The sequence below is a fragment of the Ovis aries genome, chromosome 2, assembly GCF_016772045.2.
Source record: "Ovis aries strain OAR_USU_Benz2616 breed Rambouillet chromosome 2, ARS-UI_Ramb_v3.0, whole genome shotgun sequence".
Classification (NCBI taxonomy): Eukaryota; Metazoa; Chordata; class Mammalia; order Artiodactyla; family Bovidae; genus Ovis; species Ovis aries.
In genome coordinates, this window is record NC_056055.1 from 140,604,783 (window position 1) to 140,630,755 (window position 25,973).

Consider the following 25,973-nt stretch of genomic DNA (forward strand, 5'->3'; position numbering starts at 1 on the left):
TGGTCCTCAGGTTCCATTCACTGAGGTGATTGGTTCTGAGGGACCGCCCTGCATGCTGGTGCATGACCCTGCTGTTGGGCTGTCCTGCCATCTTTCACCATTGTTGGCACCGCTGCCACTGCTCCGGGTGAAGCAAGCAGGGGGCTGATGGAAACAGAAAGCGCGTGTACCCGGATGGATGTTTCCCAGCGGTAAGGAAGGGGGCCCAGAGAAGCCGAGTTGCATCATGACTATTTGAGAGAGATGCTTGTAGAGTTAGAGCATAGATGCTATGCTATGTTAACAGATCTGGAAGAGTTCCTGGCTTCCCCAAATGATGCATCGCTAATAGTCTTTTTGTGCCTCAGAAAAATTTTGGTGGTTTATTACAGTAACACATACTTGGAGTCAGAATGTTGTTGGGGGTGGTTATGATATGTGCAATATTTTTAATAGGGTGTTTGCTTAATTTTTTATAATCCTGGTGGTGGTGGGGGTGTCTGGTTGAATGTCAGTGCTATTTTTATAGCTCTTGAAATATGAGATGACATAAACTTAGAGCAGAAGAGCCACTTGGGGAGACAGAGTTACACAGGAAAGAAAAAGAGTGAGAGAAGATCTAACAAAGTGGGGCACGGACCCCGAGCAGATGTTGTCAAGCACACATTCTTTGAGGGACAATTTTGTGTGTATTGGGCTTTGTGTTGTTTATCCTAAGTGCCTTTTTTATAGCTTGGAAAAAATCAGTACAGTTTGATATATTTGAATGGATAACTTTGTAAATTCTAGTTTTTCAGAATGAAGTACTATATAAAATTTAACTTGAAGCTTTTATATCTTGTCAAAGTGATATTATAACATAGATATGTTATATATGTACATATAACATATACATGTAAGTCTGCTAAATTAACCTTTGTTAAGTGGAGCACAGGGTGTTGGATGGTGAACCAACAACAGAGTCCAATAGACCACAAGAAAACTTGAAATAGAGAGGTTTATTATTCACAGGTCCTGGGGGGAGTACATGGCACACCAGGAGGGGCCACACAGGAATGTCAGGCAGAGTACAGACAGAGAGAAAGAGACAGAATCTGGGGCACATGCCTTTAGTAGGGTGCCTGGGGGCAGAGCCTTGGAGTACCTGGGCTATGGCCAGATCGGTCAGTTCAAGCCAAAAGAAAGAGGTTTTGGTAAGCCCCCTGCCCTGGGGAGGGTGGGTCTTCTCTAAGGGGTGCATAAGGCATACAGATGCACTGGGAGGCGGGAGACTGTTGATCACAAGGGCTGTTGGGGAAGTCATATCAGGGGGTTACATTTGCTTGTGACTCTGGGCTGCTATTCGGGACATGCACCTGTAGGCGGGGCTAGTGTCAAGCTATGGTCCCTGCAGGCTGTTTGCCAAACAAAATGGATGCTGAGATAACAACACCATCAAGTAGATTAGCTAAATTCTTGACAAAAGAACCTATAACAATATATATATATAACGTATAAATACTACATTCCTTTTTCGTAATCATAGCGACTACTGGGAGTTGAGGAGGCTTACAAGAAAACTGGAGGATGATGTGAACACTGAAATGAATCTTGTCCAGGAAGATGTGGCAGGTTACCAATACAAGTTCAGTGGTGCTTACAGAAAAGGGCATTTACTCTGTACTCTTAAGACTTATCTTTATTATGAAAGTGTTTTCAAAGTAAAATGATCCTCATAATAATGACTGCTTCCAGAGATCAAGAATGAATAATTATATTTTCATATAAAAATCAGCAAAATGCAGTAACAATACATAAAATAATTCTAAGCGGCTAACAGTACATCATTCCATTTCTGACAGAGATGCTCAAGCACTGAATTGTCCTAACAAGTAAGGTTTTGTCACCTATCCTATTTCTCACTGCAAGTTGAAAAAAATCAAATCCCCAAACTAACCACCTCCCTTTTGCATGACACCAAATGGCTACAGAGGTAACTGATCATGTGGGCAAAATAGAGATGAAAATCATGAGCTTAGAGGCTATGAAACTTAGGGAAATCAAACTTGGAGGCTATTTTCCATATTTAAATAAATGAAGTGCGAAGTTAAAGTTCCAGAATCACCATATAACTGTTCTATTACAGAGTGAATTTCTATTTGGCAACTAATCTTTAAAAACCCCTATTTTTTTAAGGGCAGATTTACAATCAGTTTAAAAAAACTGTTGTAGATCCAAAAGAAAAAAAAATGTCTCTATAAAACCTAATTTTCACTTAAAATAGAAATCACACCAACGGCTGTTATTCCTTGGTTTCCAGGCCATGCAACACATACCAAAATAAGAAGCCAAGCTCTCATTGACTTGTATTGAGGAAAACAGGCTCATATGGGAACAATATATATATATATTTTAATGGAATCAGAGAAGAAAGTGTGATACACAACTGATCCAATGGTTATTGGGAAATTGATAGCAGATAAGAGACAATATTTTGATTCACTTTATTATGAGTTCCAGATTTAAAAGAAGGTGAGTGAAAGGTAAACAAGCTAGATCTTAGGCTAACAGTCCCTTCCCATTCCTTCCTGGGCACTCCTGAGATGTCTAGTCTTGTGGAGACATCATATTATGTGTCATCTGCTTGCAGAGACTTGTGTGTCTTTGATTGGATGGGGAGCTTAGCTTATGGACATTTGGTCATGTGTTCCATTCAAAGGCTTCAGGTTGAACTCACATTGGAAAGACTAAGGTGGGTGATTACAGATATTATTAATAGCTACTTATAATGTTTTATGTTCTTTAATACAATTTTCTCCACAAAAAACAGCATCAGGTATGCTTCCGGTGAGCATATGTGAGGCATTTCGACAGCACAGAGTGGACAAGTGGACATATACTTGTCCAATACCTCCTTAATATCTACTGATCGCCCCCTAGGGGACGGGAGGAGACCATGCATGCAAATGCAAACCACAGGGCCTGTTTCCAGCCTATTAAAAGGGAAGAATCAAATGTGGCCACAGTGAACCAGTGTTAATCACTATCTGGTAATTTGAAAATGGTACAATTTCATTTTTACCAAGAGAAATTTAAACCTACTATGGGGACAACAGTAACGTCACTTAAAAAAATATCTTGCTGCACTTTGCATGAACTGTTTGTGATTGACAGTACTCCTTTCATGGACAGGACACTGGTGCAGACTTTGATCTGATTTGATTTTTTCTTATTTGAACACTAGAAACATTTCAGGGCTACTAATGTTTATCTACAAAGCAGGAATCAGCCAAAGACAAAGAGGGGGGAAAAAGTAAGCTAATTAGAATCTTAAGACCTCAAATAGCACGTGAAATGTAAACATTTAATCTCTTACTTCTAAAGAATTTCTTGAAACCTCTTTGGACACAATGACATCATAGGACATATTAATAACGAGAATTATTTAATACCTTTGTAACTATTCTGTATAATTTTCATATTTCAAATTAAGAAAAAAATGCTCAAATATTCAGGCAACTTTGGCATTAACATCTCCTAGTAAGGGACAAAAATAACTACCAACGGAAAAATCATGAACAGCTCATGGGTGTCCCTAAAGTTCTCTTGGAAGAGCTCTTTTTTTAAAACTCAGGTGTGCTGAAATGAAATATGGTTTACTTCAGCCCAAATAACAATGAGGTTGACATATACAGAGTGGAAAATTCAGACCCTTCCTACCCAAGGTGCAAGTGTGCAGTTTGTTCAAATTCAAACTCTGTCAAATACTCAGAATGAAAGTTTGGCAACAAAATAGGACATTTTCAGGTTTACCTGTTATTTTGGCTACAGGTGACCTAATTTCATCCCACTAGAGAGTTATTTTTCTCACCCAATTGCTTGTTTACTTTGGAGAGCCTATCTTCCTTCCTAGTTCATCTTTGTCAGATGCCTGTTTCATTATCTGATGATATCTCAGGACACCATCTGTCCAGCAGCCGAGCAGGATCTGAATGTTAATAAAATCCTTGGGTGAAGCAGAAATCTTATGCATTTCCTCAACACTAACTTTAATAATCCAAAATATGGATAGCTGCTCCCCTACTCTCAACATTTGTAACACTTAATTTGGAAATGGGGACTACTTAGATGCTGACCTTTAGGGCCTTCATGATCTGAACTCTGAGGCAAAGAGGCTGAAAGGAGTCTTCCCCTCTCAGCTGTGGAGGTGGTGTGAACAGGCAGTACAAAGGGAGGTGGCAAGTTTCTATTGCACATGGTAGATGGTTTTCATGAAGAGAATATGGATAAGGATGAGTCAGTGATGTTTTGGTTTTATCATGTTTTTTTGAGAAACCTACATGTACATACACAGATCACACATTTTTATATCATTTATTGACCCAAGGCCAAATTCTACTTGAATTTCTACATTTCTCTCCCTCTAATTGGTCTAGAAAAGCTATAGAATTGGAGAATAAAATATTACTTTTTCTAGATTCCTTCCTACATACCCCTTTGTACCTTGGGAAGATTTGAATATGACCAGGACAGGCTACGTCAATTAATGGGAAACAACATTCCTACTAACCTACAGCTGACATTACAATACACACTTCCAAAGCTATGGCCTGGCACAGGTAGAAGATATGAGATCTCACAGGCTTATCAGGCCACCATGGGACACCAGTAGACGGAGATACATTATTCTTTATCTCAAAAGACCTACAAACACCATTTTGATGAATCAAAAAGAACTCTTTGCCTTAAAATGTAAAATGAAACACAAATGTATTGATACATAGAAGACTGCATTGTTACTGTCAGTGGTCAGGGAGGCTCTGAGAATTCCCAATTCTCCTTCTAAGTGACTTTTGGGAAGAACAAAAGGCAGATGTTCAGATGTCTTTGCTAAGGACAGGCAATTTTCTTCATGTCACGCAAGTCTTCTAAACCTTTAATTTACAAGCAGATCTTCTGAAGTTATTCTTCTATGCTAAAGAGGGTCAAATGGCCCAAACAGAAGCACACTGTGGCCTTCTGGTTTATTTCGCCCATCAGAGGCCTTGCTGTGATACTGAAGCAAGGCACGAGGCTTTCTTCTGTTCCATATTTTAGCTGAGAAGACATTTTCACCTTATCAAAAACTTTCAGCTATAATATGCTTGCTGCTTTACTTTTTATATATCTGCATTTTAGCAGATGTTTAGATGACTTGACAAGTACTTTTCATATTTAATGATTGGTCTTACAACTTGACCATCCATAAATTACTCTCCTAGACATACTCCTGTTCTGTGAAATAAAAAGGTTTTCCAAGAAGAGTTAATTATACCATTTCGTCAACAAAAAAGCAGACATATTTCTAAGGCCCTTCAATCATTACTATGGACCATACAAAAAACACTTTATTTTATAAATAGGTGGGAAGAGATTTAACATTTACAGTGTGAGGTTTTGTTTGGGAGCATTCTTTTAAGTATTAACAATCATGGTGCACATTGTGGGCACAAAGTTTTACTTCAATTAAAAAAAAAACTGAACTGAATGTGAGTGGCTTTGGGCAGGACATGCACTTTTTAGTACTCTGCCGTCCCTTTCACTAGTTGTGACCTGCACACTGATATCACTTTGTGGTTTTGGACTCTTTGTTTCAGGAGACAGTCTTCCTGATTTATGAAATAAGTATTTATAATAACTTTTTATTCCCTTTTACTAAAAGCTAGAAGAGATAAAATCTTTGGTTTACGTGTATGGTTTTCTTATCTATACGTAAATAACACTGCCCTATAGGAGACGACGGACACTTATTTTTTCAGTAGTCTTTCTCGTTTACTGAGTAGAATTTTTGTTGCCTTTTTTTTTCTTCCTGGAAATAGCTCCATTTGAACAAAAATTCCTAGAAAACGAACAAGTCCTTCAAAGAAGCAGACAAAAGGACCTACAGTGTAACACTGCTCAGTTTCTAGTAACAGGAAATTCTGTTATGTTAGGGTTATGTTTAAGGAGAAAAGACAAAGGGTAAAATGGTCTTATTCTCACTGGCTTTATTTTGCCCAGAAAAAAAACAACAACAACAAACAAGATCAAATACTAGATAGGGTGCTTTCTTGAAAGCTGGTTGCAGTAATGTGCTTTGCACTAGAGGTGACTTTTGGCAACTCTTTGAAGTCCCCTTTCTCTGTCCCCAAATATATGTAGCTTCTTTTTTTCATAACAGAGTGGAAGACTGCACTAATTAAAGGGGTAGTGGTAAAACCTGGTTGAAATCTGCTGCTCTCTTTGTATTATTCTCAGGTCATGAGACAAATTCCCAGTTGGAAGACTGATTTCTGTGTTTGTGACCATGAACTTAAGTCTTCCTTCAGAGCTGGAGCACTGACCCCATAATGGAGAACAAAGAAAAAAAGTCTCCGTAACCTAAAAAGTTAATCCCCAACCAGCTACCATTCTCACTGAAGAAACTTTGGCTGTGTGCGCAAGAAATGAAGTCTATTCCAAAACAATTTAATACATACAAAACAATTTTAAGTCCTCCAATAACCACACTCTATTTGGAACAGCTAATTGACCATGAAGGGCTTCCCTCGTAGCTTAGTTGGTAAAGACACTACCTGCAGTGCAGGAGACCCGGGTTCGATTGCAACCCGCTCCAGTGTTCTTGCCTGGAGAATCCCATGGACAGGGCAGTCTGACAGGCTATAGTCCATGGGGTTGCAAGAGTCAGGCATGACTTCACGACTAAACCACCACCACCAACTGACCATGAAAAATAACAATTACAAAACTGAGCTCATCCTGTTTCAACTTTACACTGGGAGAAAGGTCACTTGAGACCGAATAGGCCATTTCAGAACGGGCATTGTGACACCTATTTGGAGCTGCATGAGAATCTTGCACTGAGTTTTGCTTGCTCTAAGTGACCAATTAAGCTGATGCTCCTAGTGGACTAGGTCACAGCAAGAAAGGGGTAGAAGCAAACGGAGCATCTCCCTCACTGTCATGAACCCAGAGAGTAAAAAGTGAGGAAACCCTCTTTTGTCCACAGATTTACAAACAAATACAAAAAGAAAATAAATAATATTCTAAGACAGTACAAATGCAAATACGGTTCCCTTGTGTCAATTACATAAAGCATGCCTACATATATAGAATGGTAATTCTTCTTCATTCACAGACAGGACATATGGCAGTGCACTATTCAAAATGCTTTGATAATCCTAATTTTTGTTTCTTGGTGCTGAGAGATTATGAAAGGAACTGCATTTGCAATTTATTAAATACTTCCAGGAATGAACAGTTCACTTTGTTTGGGACTTGTAGTTTTGAGTAATTAATCATCCATGGCACAAGAGCCAGTGAGGAGATACCCGTTGGTACCACTGGTCCCATTGGTGGTGGTCGCAGTATGGGAGTTCTTTCCTGGAGGTTCCGAGTCCTCCTCATCTGAGCTAGACTCAATATCACTTCGATCATCCTTGGACACCTGCGGAACACAAGAAGGTGAGTGCAATCGGCTCTGAAGAAATCATAAAGGTATAGCATGCTCAGAAGTACATGCAATCATACATAAAGGAAAACATCTAAGTATTTAAAAAGTCAAACAGGATAGGAACATTGCCAGAGTAATACATTCCTTTTCATTGGAGATAGAACAAAGTCAGTGATCAAGGAACGTAGGTGGACTTAGGCATCACAGGGGGTTAGCCTTGCTGATTTCCTTAAGTTACCTTTGGATATTTAGAATGTACTAGACCATGAACCCCACTCTTACTGGCAAAGTAGCATACCATACTACTAGAATGGCACTGTAGGAATTTGGTACAAATGGAACTATTTATTCTTTGATGATCACATTCTCTTTGAGAATCCTTTAGAGTCAGCTCTCAATTACACTAATGGAGATATTTATTAGCTCTGATCACTAAAACATCATTCTTATTTGGCTTTCTAATGTATTCTTGTATGATTTAATTTGTCTTTCTGTCTGCTAGAATTAAGTAGGAATTTTGTTTTATATACAACATAACAACTAATGGCAGCAGGAGGCATTTGGGGTACTTGCTGGGGAAGGAATTGTTTAAAATATTTCCCAAGAAAAATCTAGTGACTGGATCATCATGAATTGACTCCCATCATTCCAAAGTTCTTCCATCCTCCATTCAGACTCATCCAATCATGAGGATGACTTGGCGTCAGGATATAAGTCTATACATTTCCATAAAGAATGAAAAAAAACCATATGGTCTCATAAGGAGGTAACGTAGGAAGAAATTAAGGAAATACTCTACTGCTTTTAAATTAAAATCGTTTGTACCTCCTACTTTATGCCTACAAACATAGTGAACATTTATCCCAACAGGCCTTAACACCCCTGAGTAACTGAGTGGCAACAGGGACCTGGTGGCTTGTTTGGCTTCAAAGAATGTTTCCCAATCTAGTCCCGTTTGATTCTCTAAGGGCTGGGCTGAAAAGCTGGCAGAGTCTCCTGGGAAGCATTTCAGAATGAACTGAGGGATTTCCTACATCTCATTCTCTCTGTGTCACTGCTACCCTCCAACTGGAGAACGCTGGAACCCACTGCACTGCCAACCTGAGAAGCCCCCATTCCTGCAGGACAATTATCACCTCCATCAGGTGGGGTGGGTTTGGGAGAAGGTGAGAACTGAGCACTGCTGCTCCAGCCTAAGCAGAGATGATTGAGTAAATATGTAAAAATGGATCTCACTCTAATGGCCCTTGAGATGAGACTTAGCTCACAAGGGCCATCTCCAAGAAGATTTAGATACTGAAACACCGAAAGGACTGGATTATAAGGATACTTTAACTTAAAAATAAAAGATGGGTCACAAAGACAGCATTAGAATAAAAGCTCCACTACATTTAGCAATCCATTAGTCGTAAATTAAGCTGCTAATGGGAAAGAAAACTCCAGTTTCAAAGAGTGATTAATTTACATTTGCATGCTTAGTAAGATTATTTTTAATTGCATTTGGAAAAAAATTTATACTTAAGTTACCTTCAAAGAAAGGAACAGTTTAGAGTATCTTAAAATAACGCACGGGAATATAAAGCCCATGACTCGTGGCTAAAAGTTTGAAGCCTGAGATCGGGAATAAAATTGATTGCCTCCTTGAAAAGCTGAAGGAGTAAGCTAGAGAGAAGACAATATACCTGGTAGAAATAGCAGTGCAATAAGGCCACAAATTATCTAATCTATGGCCCCCATGCATTTTCAGTTACCATTATCATATTGACGGTATTGTGCAATTTGTATGCAAATGAGGACAGGAGAGGCTTTTTGTTGTTTTTGTTAGTAGAAATACATGCTCATTTTAGAGTAGGAGGTCATAGAGAAAGAGATAAACTTTTGCTTCTAAACAATTCATTGCTCTAATTATTTTCGATTTACACAGGAGATGATGCCAAGTATAGGCTTCATACTATGTGGCTCGATGCCCCGAGCCCCCGTGGCAGGTGCTTACGGAGGACAAAGTGGTCAGGTGCTGTCCTGCAGCCCAGGGCAGTCTTGGCAAAGAGCTGATGCTCAGACCTCCCTGCTGGACCATGCTGATCCTCTCCTGAACTTAGTTCTGCTTCTCCTACTTCACTTTAGTCTATTTCTGTTTTTCAACCAATGTTGAGCACCAGTGAAAGAAATCCACTTCTTTCTCTATTGGATCATGCAAATTTTAGCAGAATGCAGGCTCACACAAAAGGGCACTAACTGAGCTGTCCCTAGCATCCCTCACAGCTGGTGGGAGCCACACCTTGGTTAGAGCCTCGAGGCAGTGTCAACAGATTAGACAGAACAATATGCACGGAGGCAAAAGCACCAGAGTGTTGCTCCAAAGGCTAACGTGGAGGCCAGGATGGAGAGAGAGAGGGGTGAGAAACTTACATGTAAAGGGTTCCACTTCCCAGACTTCCAGGTGGGCAGAAGGAAGAGAACAAACAACGAAAGTAAGAAAATGTTGCAGAGAATGTTCCAGAAAAGTCACTGCTCTACACAGAGGGGTTGAGGCCCAGGATGCTTTATTATGAGCCCCATTTTTAACCAAAGAGATTTAACTAAATATTTACTGGCAAGTTATAAATGGTCAGAATGCATCAAGTAACACTTCTGATAAAAGAGTTATTAAATTTCTGTTTAATATAAGTATCATCAGAGAAGGACCAAAGGAGATAGAGAAAGGGAGAACAGGAACACAGTCAATAATGTATTTCCATGAATCTAAAATTATGAATGCAGATCGTTCAGCAAAGCAATGCAGATCACTCAGCAAAGCAATACTACATGTAAAAAAATCACTAAGAGAAAATGAAAACTTGTATTATGTTTCCAAGAGGTTATGCTAAACTTTGAAGGAGAAAAAGCAGTTTTGATGAAATTCTAAATAATAAATAATGTTCTTGGTGATTCAGAAGAACCCCAAACCATAATTTTCTGTGACATATTAGAAAGGGTGAGTGTTATCTTACCTTGCCTTTTGAAATAGCTTTGCAAGCTATTTTTACGATCAAGTAAGACCAGAAGCAGTTCAAGCCTTGTATTACCAACAGCAGTAGGTTAAAAACCCACCAGGAAGGGTAAGGTCCAACAATCTCCCAACTTTCAAATAATGTGGTATTTAACACCCTAAGGAAAAGGAGAAAGTAATCATTGAACACAACTTTTCACTGCCTTCAAAGGAACTCTAGCTACTGCAAAGAAGCATGAAGCCACTGATACCCACTGACTGCTCCCTTGCAAGGATGGTCTGGAAGCTAAGTACTTCACCTAAGAGTCATCACCTATTCCACCAGTGGCATCACATTCCTTAGGATTCTAGCTTGAATAGTGTAGTTAGGTTCCCCTTCACTTTTGTTGTCATTTCTTCCATTAATTTTCATCACAGGTTTTGATTGATTCTATTTCTCATTACTTGTTAAAAGGCCTGTACTGTCCTTGTTGCTTTGCGTCTTTAAGTAAGTGTGAGGAACATCATTTAGTAACATTACATTGCAAGAAAAAAGGAGCAATTAATTTCAGAAACACCAGTGAAGTTTAAACTACATGCCTAGCATAGTGAGAGTTGGCATATACATAAGACCTAACCCCTGTCCTCAAGTGGTTTATAGCCTCAAAGGAGAGCCTTAATTTTGGGCTGGGTCCATATTTTGTAAGCCTTTTCCTGGTAAAGAACTGGAAACTGAAAGATATTATACGGAAGTGATGTCTTGAGATGAGTGTTGGAAGGATTTTTTTAAAAATTATTAGAATATACCGAGTATACTTAGTTTTAAGAGTATGTACTTAAGGCAGGCAGAAGTGTCTGAAGTAATTGCTTCTCTCTGTTATCTACCATCAGGACTAGGACGGAGCAGCCACGTGGGGCAGATCAAGGATACAGGATGGTGGTCTCAGCGCGTCACACTCACCCCTGCTGTGTCTACTCCTAAGCCGTCAGAAGGTGATTTTTGCCTTCTGGACTCATAGTGCTGCCACACAGAAGCTCAGCAGTCACAGATTTTGGATTATTCCACTTCCTTGCCTTCCTCCTGAGTGCTGGGCTGGTTTGGAGATCTCAGTGGGTTAACAAAACTCATCTAAGTGTATTTCCACCAACTGTCACTGCAGTGCTTTGCCAGGACCCTACAGGAGAGGTTAGGTGGACAGCACTTGTTGACTAAGGGAGAAGGATGGAAAACTCTTGAATGCAAGACCACTCGTGCAAGAGCAGAAGGCATATATATAGAGCATTTTAATATAGGAGTGTGATGACTGCTTTGAAAAAAGTTAAGAAGAGTACTTAGTAAATTCACAAAGGGAAAAACAAACTGAGTTAAGAGATCAAGAAAAAATGGAGAATGAATACTAGAAAAACAGGTCTATGTCCAGTTCCACTAACCTGCATTCAACAGACCAGAATGAGACAGAGTGTGATTCTCATCCTACCATGCTAGTTACCTCTCAAGAACAATGCTCAACACACGTGAATGTTAAAATCCTAAAACCGAGAGTATGGAATTTAATTTGACAATTCATTAAGAGTATATTACTCTATGATATAATAGCAGTATTCATTCTGGTGGAAGAGGACCAACATTAGGAAATCTATTAATAAAATTATCACACATCCATAGGCCCAATCGGTACAAACCTAATTATTTCAACTGCACTAAGAGACATTTGGCAATGTTCAATTCCCCATTGCTGATATTTAAAATCTGGAACTCAAAGTACTTAATATGATTTTTATTCAATTCAACTCAGCAGTGGTCATAATAGCGGAGTTATTGACTTTATAATCAGGAACAGTCAGCATCACCATTATTATTTAACCCTATTCTGGAGGTTCCAGCTATAAAGTATGGTAGAAATAATAGGCATTACATTTCTATAACAGCAAACAATGAAAATTTCCAATAACAGAGTGGTTAAAAATTATAAAGAAATTCTAGAAATTATTAAGTCACTCAAAGTGGTAAATATGTTTCAAGACTTTCTTTCGATAGATAAAAATCATAATATCCCAACTCCATAAGATAAATATATATTTGTGTATACACACAGAGAAAATGAAGAGAATTATAATTCATCGGAAGATATTAATCAAAGCCATGTTGGACTTTCTTTGGTGGACTGGGGAATTTTGCATTTTCTTTAAAAATTTATTTATTTATTTAGGCTGTGCTGGGCCTTTGTTGCTGCTCGGGTTTTTCTCTAGTTGACGCAAGCGAGGGCTACTCTCTAGTAGCAGCGAGAGGGCTCCTCTTGTTGCAGAGCCTGGGCTTGCTTGCGCGCGGGCTCCAGTAGTTGCAGCACGTGGGCTCAGGAATTGCAGTTTCTGAGCTCCAGAGCACAGGCTCAGTAATCGCGGCGCACGGGCTCAGCTGCTCTTCGGCATGTGGGATCTTCCCGGATCAGAGACTGAATCCGTGTCTCCTACACTGGCAGGTGGATTCCTTGCCACTGAGCCACCAGGGAAACCCTGTATTTTCTTCTTTACATTCTTCACTTTTCCAAATCCATCACCAATAATTAGGAAAAAAAACACAAGTTTTTTGTAAAAAGGAATAAGTTAGGATAATGCCTGTAAAGAGGCAGCCATCTCTTTTTACACCAGGTTGCGGGCCCCAGGACAACAGGTCTAAACAAAGTTCAACTCCTGGTTAGTGAGAGAGGACTCCTACATCTCAATTTTTTCTATCTCCAGCACCTTGCAAAATACTGGGGAGTGATTTGCTTACTGGACCTGCTGGCTGAAAGACCGTGTGTTTGTTCAGTAATCAAATAGACAGATATTCACAAGACAGCTCTGGAATAATCACAATAGTTTTCTTTCAGAACCAGCTCTGCTTCTTGACATAGTAAACATATTGACCTTCAGAGGGAATTTAGTTTCATTTGAACAAAAAGAGGTCTTGTAGAAATGGCAACAATGACTGTGTGATGCTACGTATTATAAATTAGCCTTTGCTGAATTATGGGTTTGAAAGCCTTTCTCACCATTATAGTTTGTTTGGCTTATTATGAACAGAGTGTCATGCAGTCGCTGGTGACATGATATCCACATTAATTTTGGAAATGCTGCATCAGAATTCATAGGCTTTGCCATGACAGTCAGTGGCATCTCTGAGATTCCGCTCAGAAGTAATGGATTTCTTTGAAAATTGACTTGGCTGCCTGCAGAGACACTTGGGAAAATACAATCAGTGCACCAAATGGATTTATCTCTCAGTGAGAAGCTGGGGAAGAAAAACAACATATGAGGAACTGGGACTGAGGAGAGAGATATTATGCCACCTGGATTCTGAAAAACAGTGAACCCAGGAAACAGAGCCTCTGTTTAGCCACCAAATGTTTCTCATGAGAACACTGTCCCCTTTGGGGCAAACTATTAAAATGGTGATTATAGGATTTTGCCCTTTCCCAGAGGTTAGGGTTGCTGCTGCTGCTAAGTCGCTTCAGTAGTGTCGGACTCTGTGCGACCCCATAGACGGCAGCCCACCAGGCTCCCCCATCCCTGGGATTCTCCAGGCAAGAACACTGGAGTGGGTTGCCATTTCCTTCTCCAACGCACGAAAGTGAAAAGTGAAAGGGAAGTCGCTCAGTCGTGTCCGACTCTAGCGACCCCATGGACTGCAGCCCACCAGGCTCCTCTGTCCATGGGATTTTCCAGGCAAGAGTACTGGAGTGGGGTGCCATTGCCTTCTCCGAGGTTAGGGTTAGGAGTGTCTATTTAATGATGTCATTACAAATCTATGGTGACAGGTCTCTGAAGAGCGGTTATATCTGAGGGAGGGCTAATGGAGGGACAAGGAGGGAGGCGGCTGGGATGCTGGAAACATCCTTGATCTTGATTCAGGTGGTAATTATGAAGGCTATTTAAAGGCAAAATTTTACAAATGTATCAAGTTATATATTGAAGATCTATGTAGTACATTGTGAACATTATATCTCCATCAACTAAAACATGAAAAAGTACTCTTGGGCCAAACACTGCCAATTTGCAACCTCTGGGTTGCATAGTTACTATAATATCAGTATTTCTACCTGCCCCCCACGGCCCCGTGCCACCACCTAATATAAATTCACCTATGGCTTCTGAGAAAACAGATTGTTTTCCTTTCCCTCAAATAGCCTACAGCATCAAACCTCCTGTTGCTCTAATCAAGTGGTGGAGAGTTTGGAGACACCAGGGACCAGAAAAGGCCATTTTCCTTTTCAGTAAGGTTAGGCTCACTTAACCACTAGATGGCGCCTCACGCATGTACAAAATGTGCTCAAGTAGGTCCATTCTGCCAGAACCTTGTGCCATAGTCTGGGTCCCAGGCAAAAAAATCACTCCATCATCAGGTAACACCTTCCTAAGAATCTCTCCAAACAATGGAATCAAGAGTCCCAGGCCCTTCTGTGCTTCTTTCTTCCTGCATAATTCCCACTAGAAATGATGCCTGCAAGGCAAAGCTCCAAGCAGTTCACTGGTGATGTGAAGACGCACAAGTTGCCACCCCAATAGTTTAGCTTTGATGGGGTATTTTAATGGCTTTTTAATGAATCATGAGAATTTAGTCTGACTGTGACCTATAGTTACCTTTGCTCATGCGTTCCTTTTATGGATTCTTCATATTAAATTTGATTATTTCAGAAATATGTATATACAGGCTACGTGGGGATTGTGGGGGAGGGGAATATACACATTTGTACAGAAAATTTTACCTTTTTTTTAAGCAAAGCAAACTCAGAGTAGTCTCATTTCAATCCTATATTTAAGGCCTGACTCATTTATATTCTAAACTGCCAGTGTGACTTCTGCTTTCCCCTTAAACCTCAAAATTTCGAACATTTCCTACTGTCAGAGAGCGCAGTGTCAAAAGATCTCCACTGATATCTCATTCAGAAAAGCTATAACCAGTGCCTTTCCCCCATTCTTATCATGACTGCCAACTCAAGAGTTTAGGTTTACATGCAAAGTTATGCAAAGTTAGATAAACATCCTTACTTTCCACTCCATGTATCTTACTTTTAAAATATCCCACTGATCTAGAGGCAGGACCACATATTAATGGTTGGAATATTAAAGATGACAGAGGCCCGAGTTCTTTCACTATATGAATGAAGTTATAGGTGGGTGATTACGATGAGGCCATGGTAAGTAACCATAAGCTTTGCCTGCTCCCTGCCCCCTGCTACCTCCACCGAAAAGCTCCATCTGAGCCTTGGGTTGTGTGTTTCTAGAACGGTCTATATAAAAACCACAATAATTAGAGGGGCTTCCCAGGTGGAACTCGTGGTAAAGAACCTGCCTGCCAACGCAGGAGACGTAAGAGATGCAGGTTTGATCCCTGGGTTGGGAAGGTCCCTTGGAGGAGGGCATGGCAACCCACTCTAGCATTCTTGCCTGGAGAATCCCACAGACAGAGGAGCCAGGCGGGCTACAGTCCAGAGGGTTGCAAAGAGCCAGAGGCCACTGAAGCAACATGGCATGAACACACATACTCAAATATCCAAAGAGGGTCAAGACTGCTTCTCAGGGAGAATCAGGTTCAGGGCCTCACGCTGGGGATTGCTGCATTAAGCCAGTGGGGGTAGACTAGAAAGGGAAACTTGTTTTACAGTCAGAATTAAGGTGTTCTTTACTTTAGAGCTTTGAAAGCTTTGACTTTGCTTTCTCAGAGAGACTGCAGTATATTTCAGGATGTGTGCGTCTCTGGCATTTATTTTCATTCGACCTACATGAAACATAAAAGAAAAGTAGATTCTACCTGAAACTTATCCATAATCTACTGGCATGTTTTGCTCATTTTAAAGTAGATGCTAGTAGAAAAGCATTTATAATGTACTCTCAACAGAAACCATGAACACAATACCTGAAAAAGGAGTCGGGTAGTTAATTCACTGTGATAAGAAATCCTCTTTGTCCTGGGTTTCCTAAGGCAATAAAAACCCCAGGCCTAAAGAACAATTTAGTCAAGCGTTGGGTAGTCAAGGCTGCTACATGACTGAAAAACTCACTCTCAATTTTCTTTTAACAAGATGGCCCCACCCGCAGCTTGGGTTTCTCCACAGCACTGGTGTGGGTCAGCAAGATCTCTTTTAGGAGGACAGCTTCTGGGTGGCTCGAAGCTTGGGTGCCTAATTATCTCAAATAACAGATACACGAAGTCTGTAGCAGACATAGGAGTGATTTCTCTCTCCTTGATAGGAAGCGAAACTTGAACATGGAGGAACCATCTGTCTTTCCTCTAGCAATGGGCATATCAGTTCTGTCGTATTCTATCCAAGTAAGACATGGGATCAATTTGTTTATTTTTATTTTTAGGTCACAGGCTGGTCAGACTTAGACACTAATCCCTTATAACACAGCACGCTTGTCTCTGGTGACTTCCTTGCCAAGGTGGATGTTTTTCTCAAAATTAGTCATTGCCCTCTTGCTGCCCCATTTGCCGTCTGTCCGCCTGAGTTCCCAACCCCTTCACTGCCTGGTCTGCCTTTCTGTGTTCCTGACCTCCCAACCTGAGTTTCTCTATCTTAGAACATGTCCATCAAGCTGTATCCTGATTCTTACATGCCTGCTTTCAACCCTCTGCCTACTTCTTAGTTACCTGCATGACCCTAAAACAGACTACTCTGGTTCCCAATAACTGCTCTTTATTAAATAGTTAGCACGTGTTGAGCACTGGCCCAAACATGATAAATACATGCACTATGCTTAGTTGCTCAGTCGTGTCCGACTCTTTGCGACCTCATGGACTGTAGCCCGCCAGGCTCCTCCGTCCATGGGGATTCTCCAGGCAAGAATACGGGAAGATCCCAGGGGATCTTCCCAACCCAGGGATCAAACCGAGGTCTCCTGCACTGCAGGCAAATTCTTTACTGTCTGAGCCACCAGGGAAGCCCATGAATACTGGAGTGGGTGGCCTATTCCTTCTCCAGGGGATTTTCCTGACCCAGGAAATCGAGCCAAGGTCTCCTGCATTGCAGGCAGACTCTTTACCAGCTGAGCTACCAGAGAAGCCTGTTATTTACATGATTCTTTCAAAAACTCACACAGTAGAAATCCCATATAGTAGAATACTTACACTAGCTAACATTTACTCTTAACTATGTGTTAGGTACTGGGCTCAGGTTTTACATGCTTTAACTCATTAAACCCTCATGAAATAAACCTTATGGATAAATCCTATTTTTTCAAAGTAGGTACTATTATATCTATTTTACAGTTGAAGAAACTTAAGCACAGGTTTGTCTGTATACCCAACACTACCCCCTCACTGTGGGGTATACATATTAGTGAGCCTCAAAGAACTCATAATTAAGTTGAGGAGCTGGGGTTGGAATATAAATTGGCATATTGTATTTGGTGGATAATGCTACCACATGTATCAAAATGTTCATATCTACTGAGGCTGTGAATCTATTTCCAAACCTTTGTCCTAAGGAAGAGTTTCTGGGATTTATAAGACTTAGCCGTAAGGATATTCATTTAAATATTATTTATAGCAGCACGTTACTTGAAATATCCTAGATAATGTCTAAAAATAGAGTACTTATGAATAAACAATGATCTTCTCATAAGATGAAATATTCATAGCTAATAAAATTATGTTATAGAAGAATATTTAATGAAATGGCAAAAAGTTTATGGTACAATGTTAAATGAGAAAAACAAAGCTATAAAACAGTAAGTGCAGAATGAGCCCATTTTGGTAAAGAAGATGTAATTTTAAGCATATAAAATGTTAGAAACAAAGATATCAAATTATGAACAGCAGTTATTTCAGAACTATGGGACTTTTCTTTTCTTTGTGGTGTTTCATATTCCATGACATTTCTATAATGAAATTTAACTACAACATGTATATAATTCCATAAATAAATATCAGTTTAAGTTAAAACTTGAGGCAATCCAGTGAGAACGGTAATTGATTGCTGTTGTTGCTGTTCAGTTGCTAAGCTGTGTCTGACTCTGTGACCGCCTGGAATGCAGCACGCCAGGCTCCTCTGTCCTCCACTATCTCCCAGAGTTTGCTCAAATGCATGTCCATCGAGTTAGTGATGCAAATGATCTCATCCTCTGCCCCCCCTTTCTCCTTTTGCCTTCAATAGCTAAGTGCTATCCAAAGCCTCTGAAGGTCTATCTAGGGCAAAGAAGGTAACAAATTTTTGTAGAGGTGGATGGATTTCCTGAAAGCCACCTCCTCCAAGTCTCAGAGCTGCAGAGGGGCAGCCCAGCTTGGCTGGGGTCGGGGCGGGGGGGTTGTTCTCCCTGAAGTCCCAGCTTCCTGCTCTGGATGGGGAGATGGTGACTGACAGCAATTATCTGTGGTCACACCAGCTGGTCGCCCTGTTCCCGCAGGCAGGCAGGTTTTATATGAGTGGGGTGGGGGTGGCTGGCTCCTGGGAGGGCTGAGGAGAGCTGCTCACAGGGCAGAGCAGGGCATCCAGTGGTGGCGAAGCCTCTGCCTCTCTGGGATAAGTCTGTTCACAGTGCGGCCTCCAAAGGCGGAAGCTTTTATTTCCTCTGAACAAAAGCAGCAGCTCGCTAAATTCAACCGTGGTTATGGGTGTGGAGATTTCTGAGATGGCAGAGAGGCCAACTGAACACACGTCCTAAGCACATTTGACTTGATCACTTTTGTCCCTGGAACAGGGGTTTGTTGGCCTGTTTGGGGCTGTTTTCATCAGAGTTCCCGGGATTTAGAGCTAATAACTGGCCTAAGAACTGTGAGACCCACCTGGTCTCTGTACTCTCCTTCTGTTACTTTCTTATTTCATGATTTTGTGAAAGAAATGCCTCTGCAAGATATAAGAGACAGCTTCCAAAAACTATGGGTGCAACACCTGCAAATCTTGTCTTTGGGGGCAGGAAGAAATGGAAAGAGGATGGGGAAAGGGGGTAGAGAGAGAGAAGGCGATGTGGGGATGGGAAATGGGCAGACAAACCAAGGAAGAGACAGGAGGCCTGCTTCCCTGGGGCCATGCTCCAGCCTGGATCTTGAATCAGGACCAGGCCTTGCACAAACTCAGCGTGACATTTAATACCACCCTGTTCCTGGGATTAAATGTCACACTAATAAAAAGAGAGCCGCAACACAAACAGTTGTGCCCTGGAAGTGGAGAGGGGAGAGGCTGTGCAAAGCTCAGGGCATGAAACTGAGCTGCTTCCACCTGTAACTGCCTGCTGCAAATCTGCCCAGTGTGATTCATTTGCTGGCAAATTCAGCGCAGGTGTGTATTCTAACCTAGAGCCCCCCACCCCAGCATCTGACTCAGGTGGTCCCAGGGTGTGCAGTTTCAGGACAGCAAAGAGTTCTTCTGCAGAAATCCCAACTGAAGATAGATCAAGGTAGTGGCCCTTGGACAAGTGGTTTTATTTGTTAAAGCTCATCTTTGAATACTTTAAAGGCTAAAACTCCAATACTTTGGCCACCTGATGCGAAGAGCCCATTTACTGGGAAAGACCCTGATGCTGGGAAAGATTGAGGGCAGGAGGCGAAGGGGGCGACAGAGGATGAGAAGGTTGGATGGCATCACCGACTCAATGGACATAAGTTTGAGCAAACTCTGGGAGACAGTGAAGGACAGGGAAGCCTGGAGTGCTTCAGCCCATGGGGTCGCAAAGAGTCGGACACGACTGAGTGACTCAACAGCAACAACACAGTTTCCTGGGGGCTTCATCTAAAAACCAAAAAAAAAAAAAAAAAAAACACGGCAGGACAAGATACTCTGCTCCTACTAGTTAGAGTGTGCGTGTGTGAGTGTGTGTGTGCGTGTGCACTCAGATGAGTCTGACTGCGGAGCCCATGGGCTATAGGTAGCCTGCCAGGCGCCTCTGTCCATGGGATTTTCCAGGCAAGAATACTGGAGTGGGCTGCCACTGCCTTCTCCGGTGCTTAACTATACTTATCCATTCAACCTCAGTTACTTCTTCCCGTGGTCCCCGGTCACAAACAGAATGTTTACCGTCAGTGAGCTGAATATACTTCTGTCACTGACAGAAACAGCATTAGCCAAGGCCTTACCCTAAATCACAGAGAAAATTTCTTACACACCATTGGCTATCCCTGTGTACAGCACCTAGCACCTTGTTAGGAGGTGTGAGTGGCATTTGGGTGCCGATCTGGTACAGCTTTCACTCACATACATCATAGATGTTGATCATCATCGATGGAAAAGTAGGGAGAGGATATGAACAGATCACAGAGGAAATACAAATGCATTTGAAAACATGAATGAAACGTTCCACTGTGCTTATAATCCAATCAACGCTAAATTAAAATAAGAGATACTTATGCCAAAATTTGGGGGCTGATGTATCAACGACATCTGCAGCCCACTTTCAGATGATTTGGCAAGTGTAAGAGAAATGCATGTGTGTCAAAGAAATGCCATGAGTATGCAAGAGGTCCCAGCTGATGAACGCAGGTGAAGAGCATATATATTTTTAAGTTCAGGAATATGCATGCAGTACTCTTTTTAACAGTGAAAAAGAAACAAATAGATGGTTAGTATGCATATCTATATGGTGGTATGTTAGTCATACATTAAAATTATGTCTTTTAATGGCATAGGATAATCCTCACAACTTAGTGAAAAGTGAAAAAAATCATATTAAATCATATGTAGTACGATACTCAGTTTTTGAATGCAAAATGTGATTAAAAGGAAATATTCCAAAATGTCCACATTGGTTACTTCTGATTCTAAGAATTTAAAATATAAGATTTTCTACATTTTCCAAATGTATGTACTATTCTTATAATGAGAGAAAACACTTGAGAACTTTTTTCAAGAATGATGATATAAGAAACACTTTTATGCTTTCAAGTTAAGTTTAAAAATATCTCTTTGTGTCCCATTGTCAGCAGGAGGAGAGGTGAAGCTGAATCTTCGATGCTGGGGCTGAACACCTTTAGGAAGACACCCAAAGTGTACACACACATGGAGGGGGCTCGAATCTGAGCCACAGCTGTTGGTTTTAGGATTCACGTTTCTATAAGCAAGCATCCTTAGCATGGCACTCAGGTGGTACTAAAGAGACAAATCCAAGGAAAAAAAAAACCCAGGAGGTCAGGTGGACCTTTCAGATTATTCTCCCCAACTCTTGCTCTACTGAGATTCTGCCTGGAGCCCAATGGCAGGGAGGTGGGCTTCCATTTGCATTCTTGTCCTGAGGGGCCACAGGTGAAGATGAAGGGGCTGGGGTGAGGCACACAGCAGTTCAGTTCAGCCGCTCAGTCGTGTCCGACACTTTGCGACCCCATGGACTGTGGCACGCCGGGCCTCCCTGTCCATCACCAGCTCCCGGAGTTCATTCAGACTCACGTCCATCGAGTCAGTGATGCCATCCAGCCATCTCATCCTCTGTCATCCCCTTCTCCTGCCTTCATTCAATCTTTCCCAGCATCAGGGCCTTTTGCAATGAGTCGGTTCTTCACATCAGGTGGCCAAAGTATTGGAGTTTCAGCTTCAGTATCAGTGAGTATTCAGGACTGATTTCCTTTAGGATGGACTGGTTGGACCTCCTTGGAGTCAAATACTGGCTTTCTGGCATATATTTTTGGTTCAGGAATTATTTAAATATACATGTGATGTCTGGAGTTTGTATTAATATAAATATACATAGTATGTTCACTGAGAATGTTCAAAATCAGGTTTTAGTCAGATGGTGTTTTTCAGTTTAAAACTAATTCCTCCTTAATCTGTAGAATTTAGAAACCTGGTCTCTCCAGGTCCCACCTTGTGCAGGCACTTCAGTGAGCCTGTCCTGTAGGCTGGTGGCTCCCAGGCCTGTGGGTTGCTGGAATTCCCTGGGGAGCATCAACAGTACTGACACCTGTGATGGCCTCCAGAGACTGGCATTCAAATAGTCCGGGGTATAGCTTGAGTGGTGTGTTCTTTGAAAGGTCCCCAGATGATCCCAATGTGCAGACAAGTTTGGGAACTGCCTCTTTCATTCTCTATTTCCTTTCCCGACTTGTTTTTTTAAAAACCCACAAACACTTTTGATCAACCATTTCTGCTTTCAGCAGACATGATGCTTCTGGGTCATTTATGTTTGCATGTGGCAGAATGATATTTACCAGGCTTTGCATGAAATGTTTAAAATGTTGTCCCCTCTCCTACTTTAATGAGAACAATGGTGCCCTGGCATCAGAATCCCCAACCTGGAGGTTACAAACTATCCTGATTCAGAGAAACCTGAGGACCCCATTCTTCCCTGCGCCTTGATTACCCTCCTTTGGGTTACACAAAAGTTATGCTTAACCTCCCAGGATTTTGCAGAAATTGTTCTCTGAAGCGAGTCTGAAGCATGAGCTTGTGAACTCATTCAGACAATAAGTAAAGCCTGACACAAAAGAAGCAAAGTATCCACAGATGCAGATGAAGAAGCCCAAAGCTGGAAGAGATGATGGTGTCCTCATCCCTGCCCACACATAATTGATACTGATTCCAAACCACAAAACTAAGAAAATTCCTAAAAATCTTTTTTTTTTTTGGCATGGGAAATCAAGTCAATTCTTGTTGAAATGTAAAAATATTAAAAAAAATGTTTATAGCCCACTTTGTGTCCTAAGCACACAATTTTTTTAAAGTCTTCATTGAATTTGTTACAATACCACTTCTGCTTTATGTTTTGGTTTTTTGGCCCTGGGGCATGTGGCATCCTAATTCCCCAAACAAGGATTGAACCCACACACCCTATCTTGGAAGGCGAAGCCTTAAACACCGACTACCAGCGACATCCCCTAATACCGCACACTTAACTGGCCTTTAGGTACCCTGCATGGAGTGTCCTTGGTGAGTGTCTGTAATTCATCACCCAGTTATGATGACTCGGATCACTTAACATCCAACTTGCTAAAGAGAAAACAATGACCATTATAGATTTTTACTTGATAAGAATATTCCCCTTTAAATTCAATCAATATTGCCAAGTTGCCTACGATATATCACTGGGCTTGTTATGTTTAAAACATCAGAGGAGACTATATAAAAGATTTTCATGTTCATTTTTGAAAAGCAACTCTCACATGGCTCCAGCTAGTAACTCACTGTCTGTTCAACCTTACCTCCAGTAGCCTCTTGCATTGGGATGGCAGATATAAATAATGGACACAAATATTACTCTGCTTCTCTAACTGGGAGGGTTAGGAATGGCCCCATGGAGTGTGAGGCCGTGGGACAACCAACCTCTTCCTCACAGAGGATATTGAGATAAGGGAAAACCAGTCTGCCTGAAAAGGCAGTTGAAATTTCAAATAAGCACTCATCCCAAGGAGAAGGATGTTGAGCGGCAGCAGGGAGCCATCCTACTGTTCTGAAGCTGTGATGCTCAAAGATCTCAGGAATAATTGTAATCATTTGAATTACTCTTCTGCTTTGATCCTTCTAACACTGCCCACTGCAATTAGACTAAAATCCCAAACACATCCCAAGGCCCATAAAAATCCCCAATCTTGGACCTCTCCTACCTCCCCAACCTCAGGTCTGACCGCCTCCCTCTTGTTCATCAAGCTTCTTTCTGTTCCAGAAACAGGCCGACACTCTTTGCACCCCAGGGAGTTTCCTATGCCTGGCCGCTTCCTATGACTTATCTTTTAATGCGTGTCTATTTCATTTTAGATACTTTCCCATGATTCCACTGCCTCTCACTTTAAAGCATAAGCTCTAAGAGTGCAACGATTATGTGCATCTGACCTGCTTTAGGCACCGTAGGGAACCCTAGGTCCTGATAACAGGGGATGCTTGACCAGTTCTCTTTCCAAGAAAACCGACAGTAGGTGTGGCCCTCCCTTCAGCAGCCCCCAGAGGATCCCTGCTGGATACACTGATCTATAAGTACAGATAGAGCCAGGCAGCTTTTCACACTTGCCTCGTGATATTTATACCCATAGGTATAATTTTTCAGTGCATCCTGCTGTAATTGTTTTGGGTCTGTTTACTGCCGAGACGTTCATTTTCACAGAAGCATTAGACACGCAACAGGAAAAAAAATGAGAACATTAGGCCCCTGAAAATAAAATTATTAGGATGCTAAGCAATAAAGGACACCTCACATTGAGGCTACTACAGAGAGGCTTTGGAAGACCTTTCAAGTGAACGCTGGAACACCCACAACCAAAGCAAACTGCAAAACCAACAAAATGCTAACGCTGTGCATTTTTATCATTATCCACTGTGATTTGTTTCTTCCTCTGCAGGGCACGACAAATGACACTGAAGTCAAAGCTCAACTTTTTTCCCCTTAAAGCCGTGACTATTTTCCTTGGAGCCTGGGCCCTCGACAACCACGCAGCTGCCAAGAATGTGCTCATCCCTTGAAACAAATGCTATGCTGAAACTGATGTTTCAGGTGCCAACTGTATAGCCTGAGAACATCTATGTTATTTACATGCCTCTCGTACCAAGGAATCAATGCTGAGAATATCACTGCTGATGATTCTTGAATGTAGTGGTCACACTTGTGGTCTTTGGCTATGAAGAGTGACATGCCATTAAAGTGTGCCCGCCTCAGTGGTCCTGAAATAACAGTTCTGCTGATTTCTCTGTGAGCTTTGATCTCGTTACCAGCCTGCTCTAACAAAACAAATGAGCACACAGTCAGCATCATGCTTGTGATTCTTCAGTGTGGTTTTCCAGCCAAGTTTGTCTTTTGTTTTGTTTTGAGATACTCCTGCACACACCACACACACACACACACACACACACACACACACACACACACACACCCTGCCTGCTTAGTACCTCCTGCACACCACACACACACACACACACACACACACACCCACACACCCACCCCCTGCCTGCTTAGTACCTCCTGCACACCACACACACACACACACACACACCCTGCCTACTTGGCACCTCCTGCACACCACACACACACACACACACACACCCCTGCCTGCTTGGTACCTCCTCTGGGTTATTTACAATCCCCACCTATTCCTATTACATGTAACACCACTGCCACAACTACCTCCACTCTTATTCATAATCATTATAACTCCAGAGACATACTATTGTTTTTATCCCCAAATTTTACAGAAGAGTTTAGACTGAGTAGTCATGCAGTCACAGGGACAGGCCCAGGATTTGAAGATATACTGGGTTTATCCAGCACTCATTCTGATAACCACCATCTCCTTACTTCAGTAAATGGCTTTAGCCCTCATTGAGTTACTTAAGTCAAAATTGTGGGGTCACCCATTTACAGTTCCAACCCCTTTATCCATCTTCTCCACAACCAATGTGACTGCACACCCTATCAATCTCCTAAATTCATTTGGAAACCATTTACTTCTGTCTTCCCTGCTACTACTACACTCTGCCACCATCAACTCCTACCTAGGCAGTTACTGTAATAGGCTTCTAAACAGACTAGTCCCCAAGTTAGACCTTGCTGCAAGATGATTACAAACGAAAAGGCAATGTGAACTCATCAGTCCCACATTCCCAATCTACCCCTCCCTCTACTCTTCCCCACTGTAGATAACCAATAAGGAGGACCCATTGCATAGCACAGGGAAAGCTGCTCAATATT

General features: G+C 41.5%; 1 protein-coding gene across 6 annotated transcripts in view; it reads right to left on the reverse strand.

The window, feature by feature from the left end:
* Window positions 1–1,639: 1,639 nt before the first annotated feature.
* The window catches only part of CERS6 (ceramide synthase 6), a 348,157-nt gene continuing 323,823 nt past the window's right edge, over window positions 1,640–25,973 (reverse strand). For 2 of the 6 annotated variants that reach the window (XM_004004628.6, XM_042243773.2), the window contains 3 exons: window positions 10,420–10,576; window positions 9,839–9,862; window positions 1,640–7,423 (listed from right to left, as the gene is read on the reverse strand). In XM_004004628.6, coding sequence (XP_004004677.2) covers window positions 7,271–7,423; window positions 9,839–9,862; window positions 10,420–10,576 — 334 coding nt within the window. In that variant the 3' untranslated portion in view covers window positions 1,640–7,270. The remainder of the gene's footprint in view (window positions 7,424–9,838; window positions 9,863–10,419; window positions 10,577–25,973) is intronic. The other 4 variants (XM_004004627.6, XM_042243774.2, XM_060409808.1 and 1 more) reach the window with 2 other exon arrangements.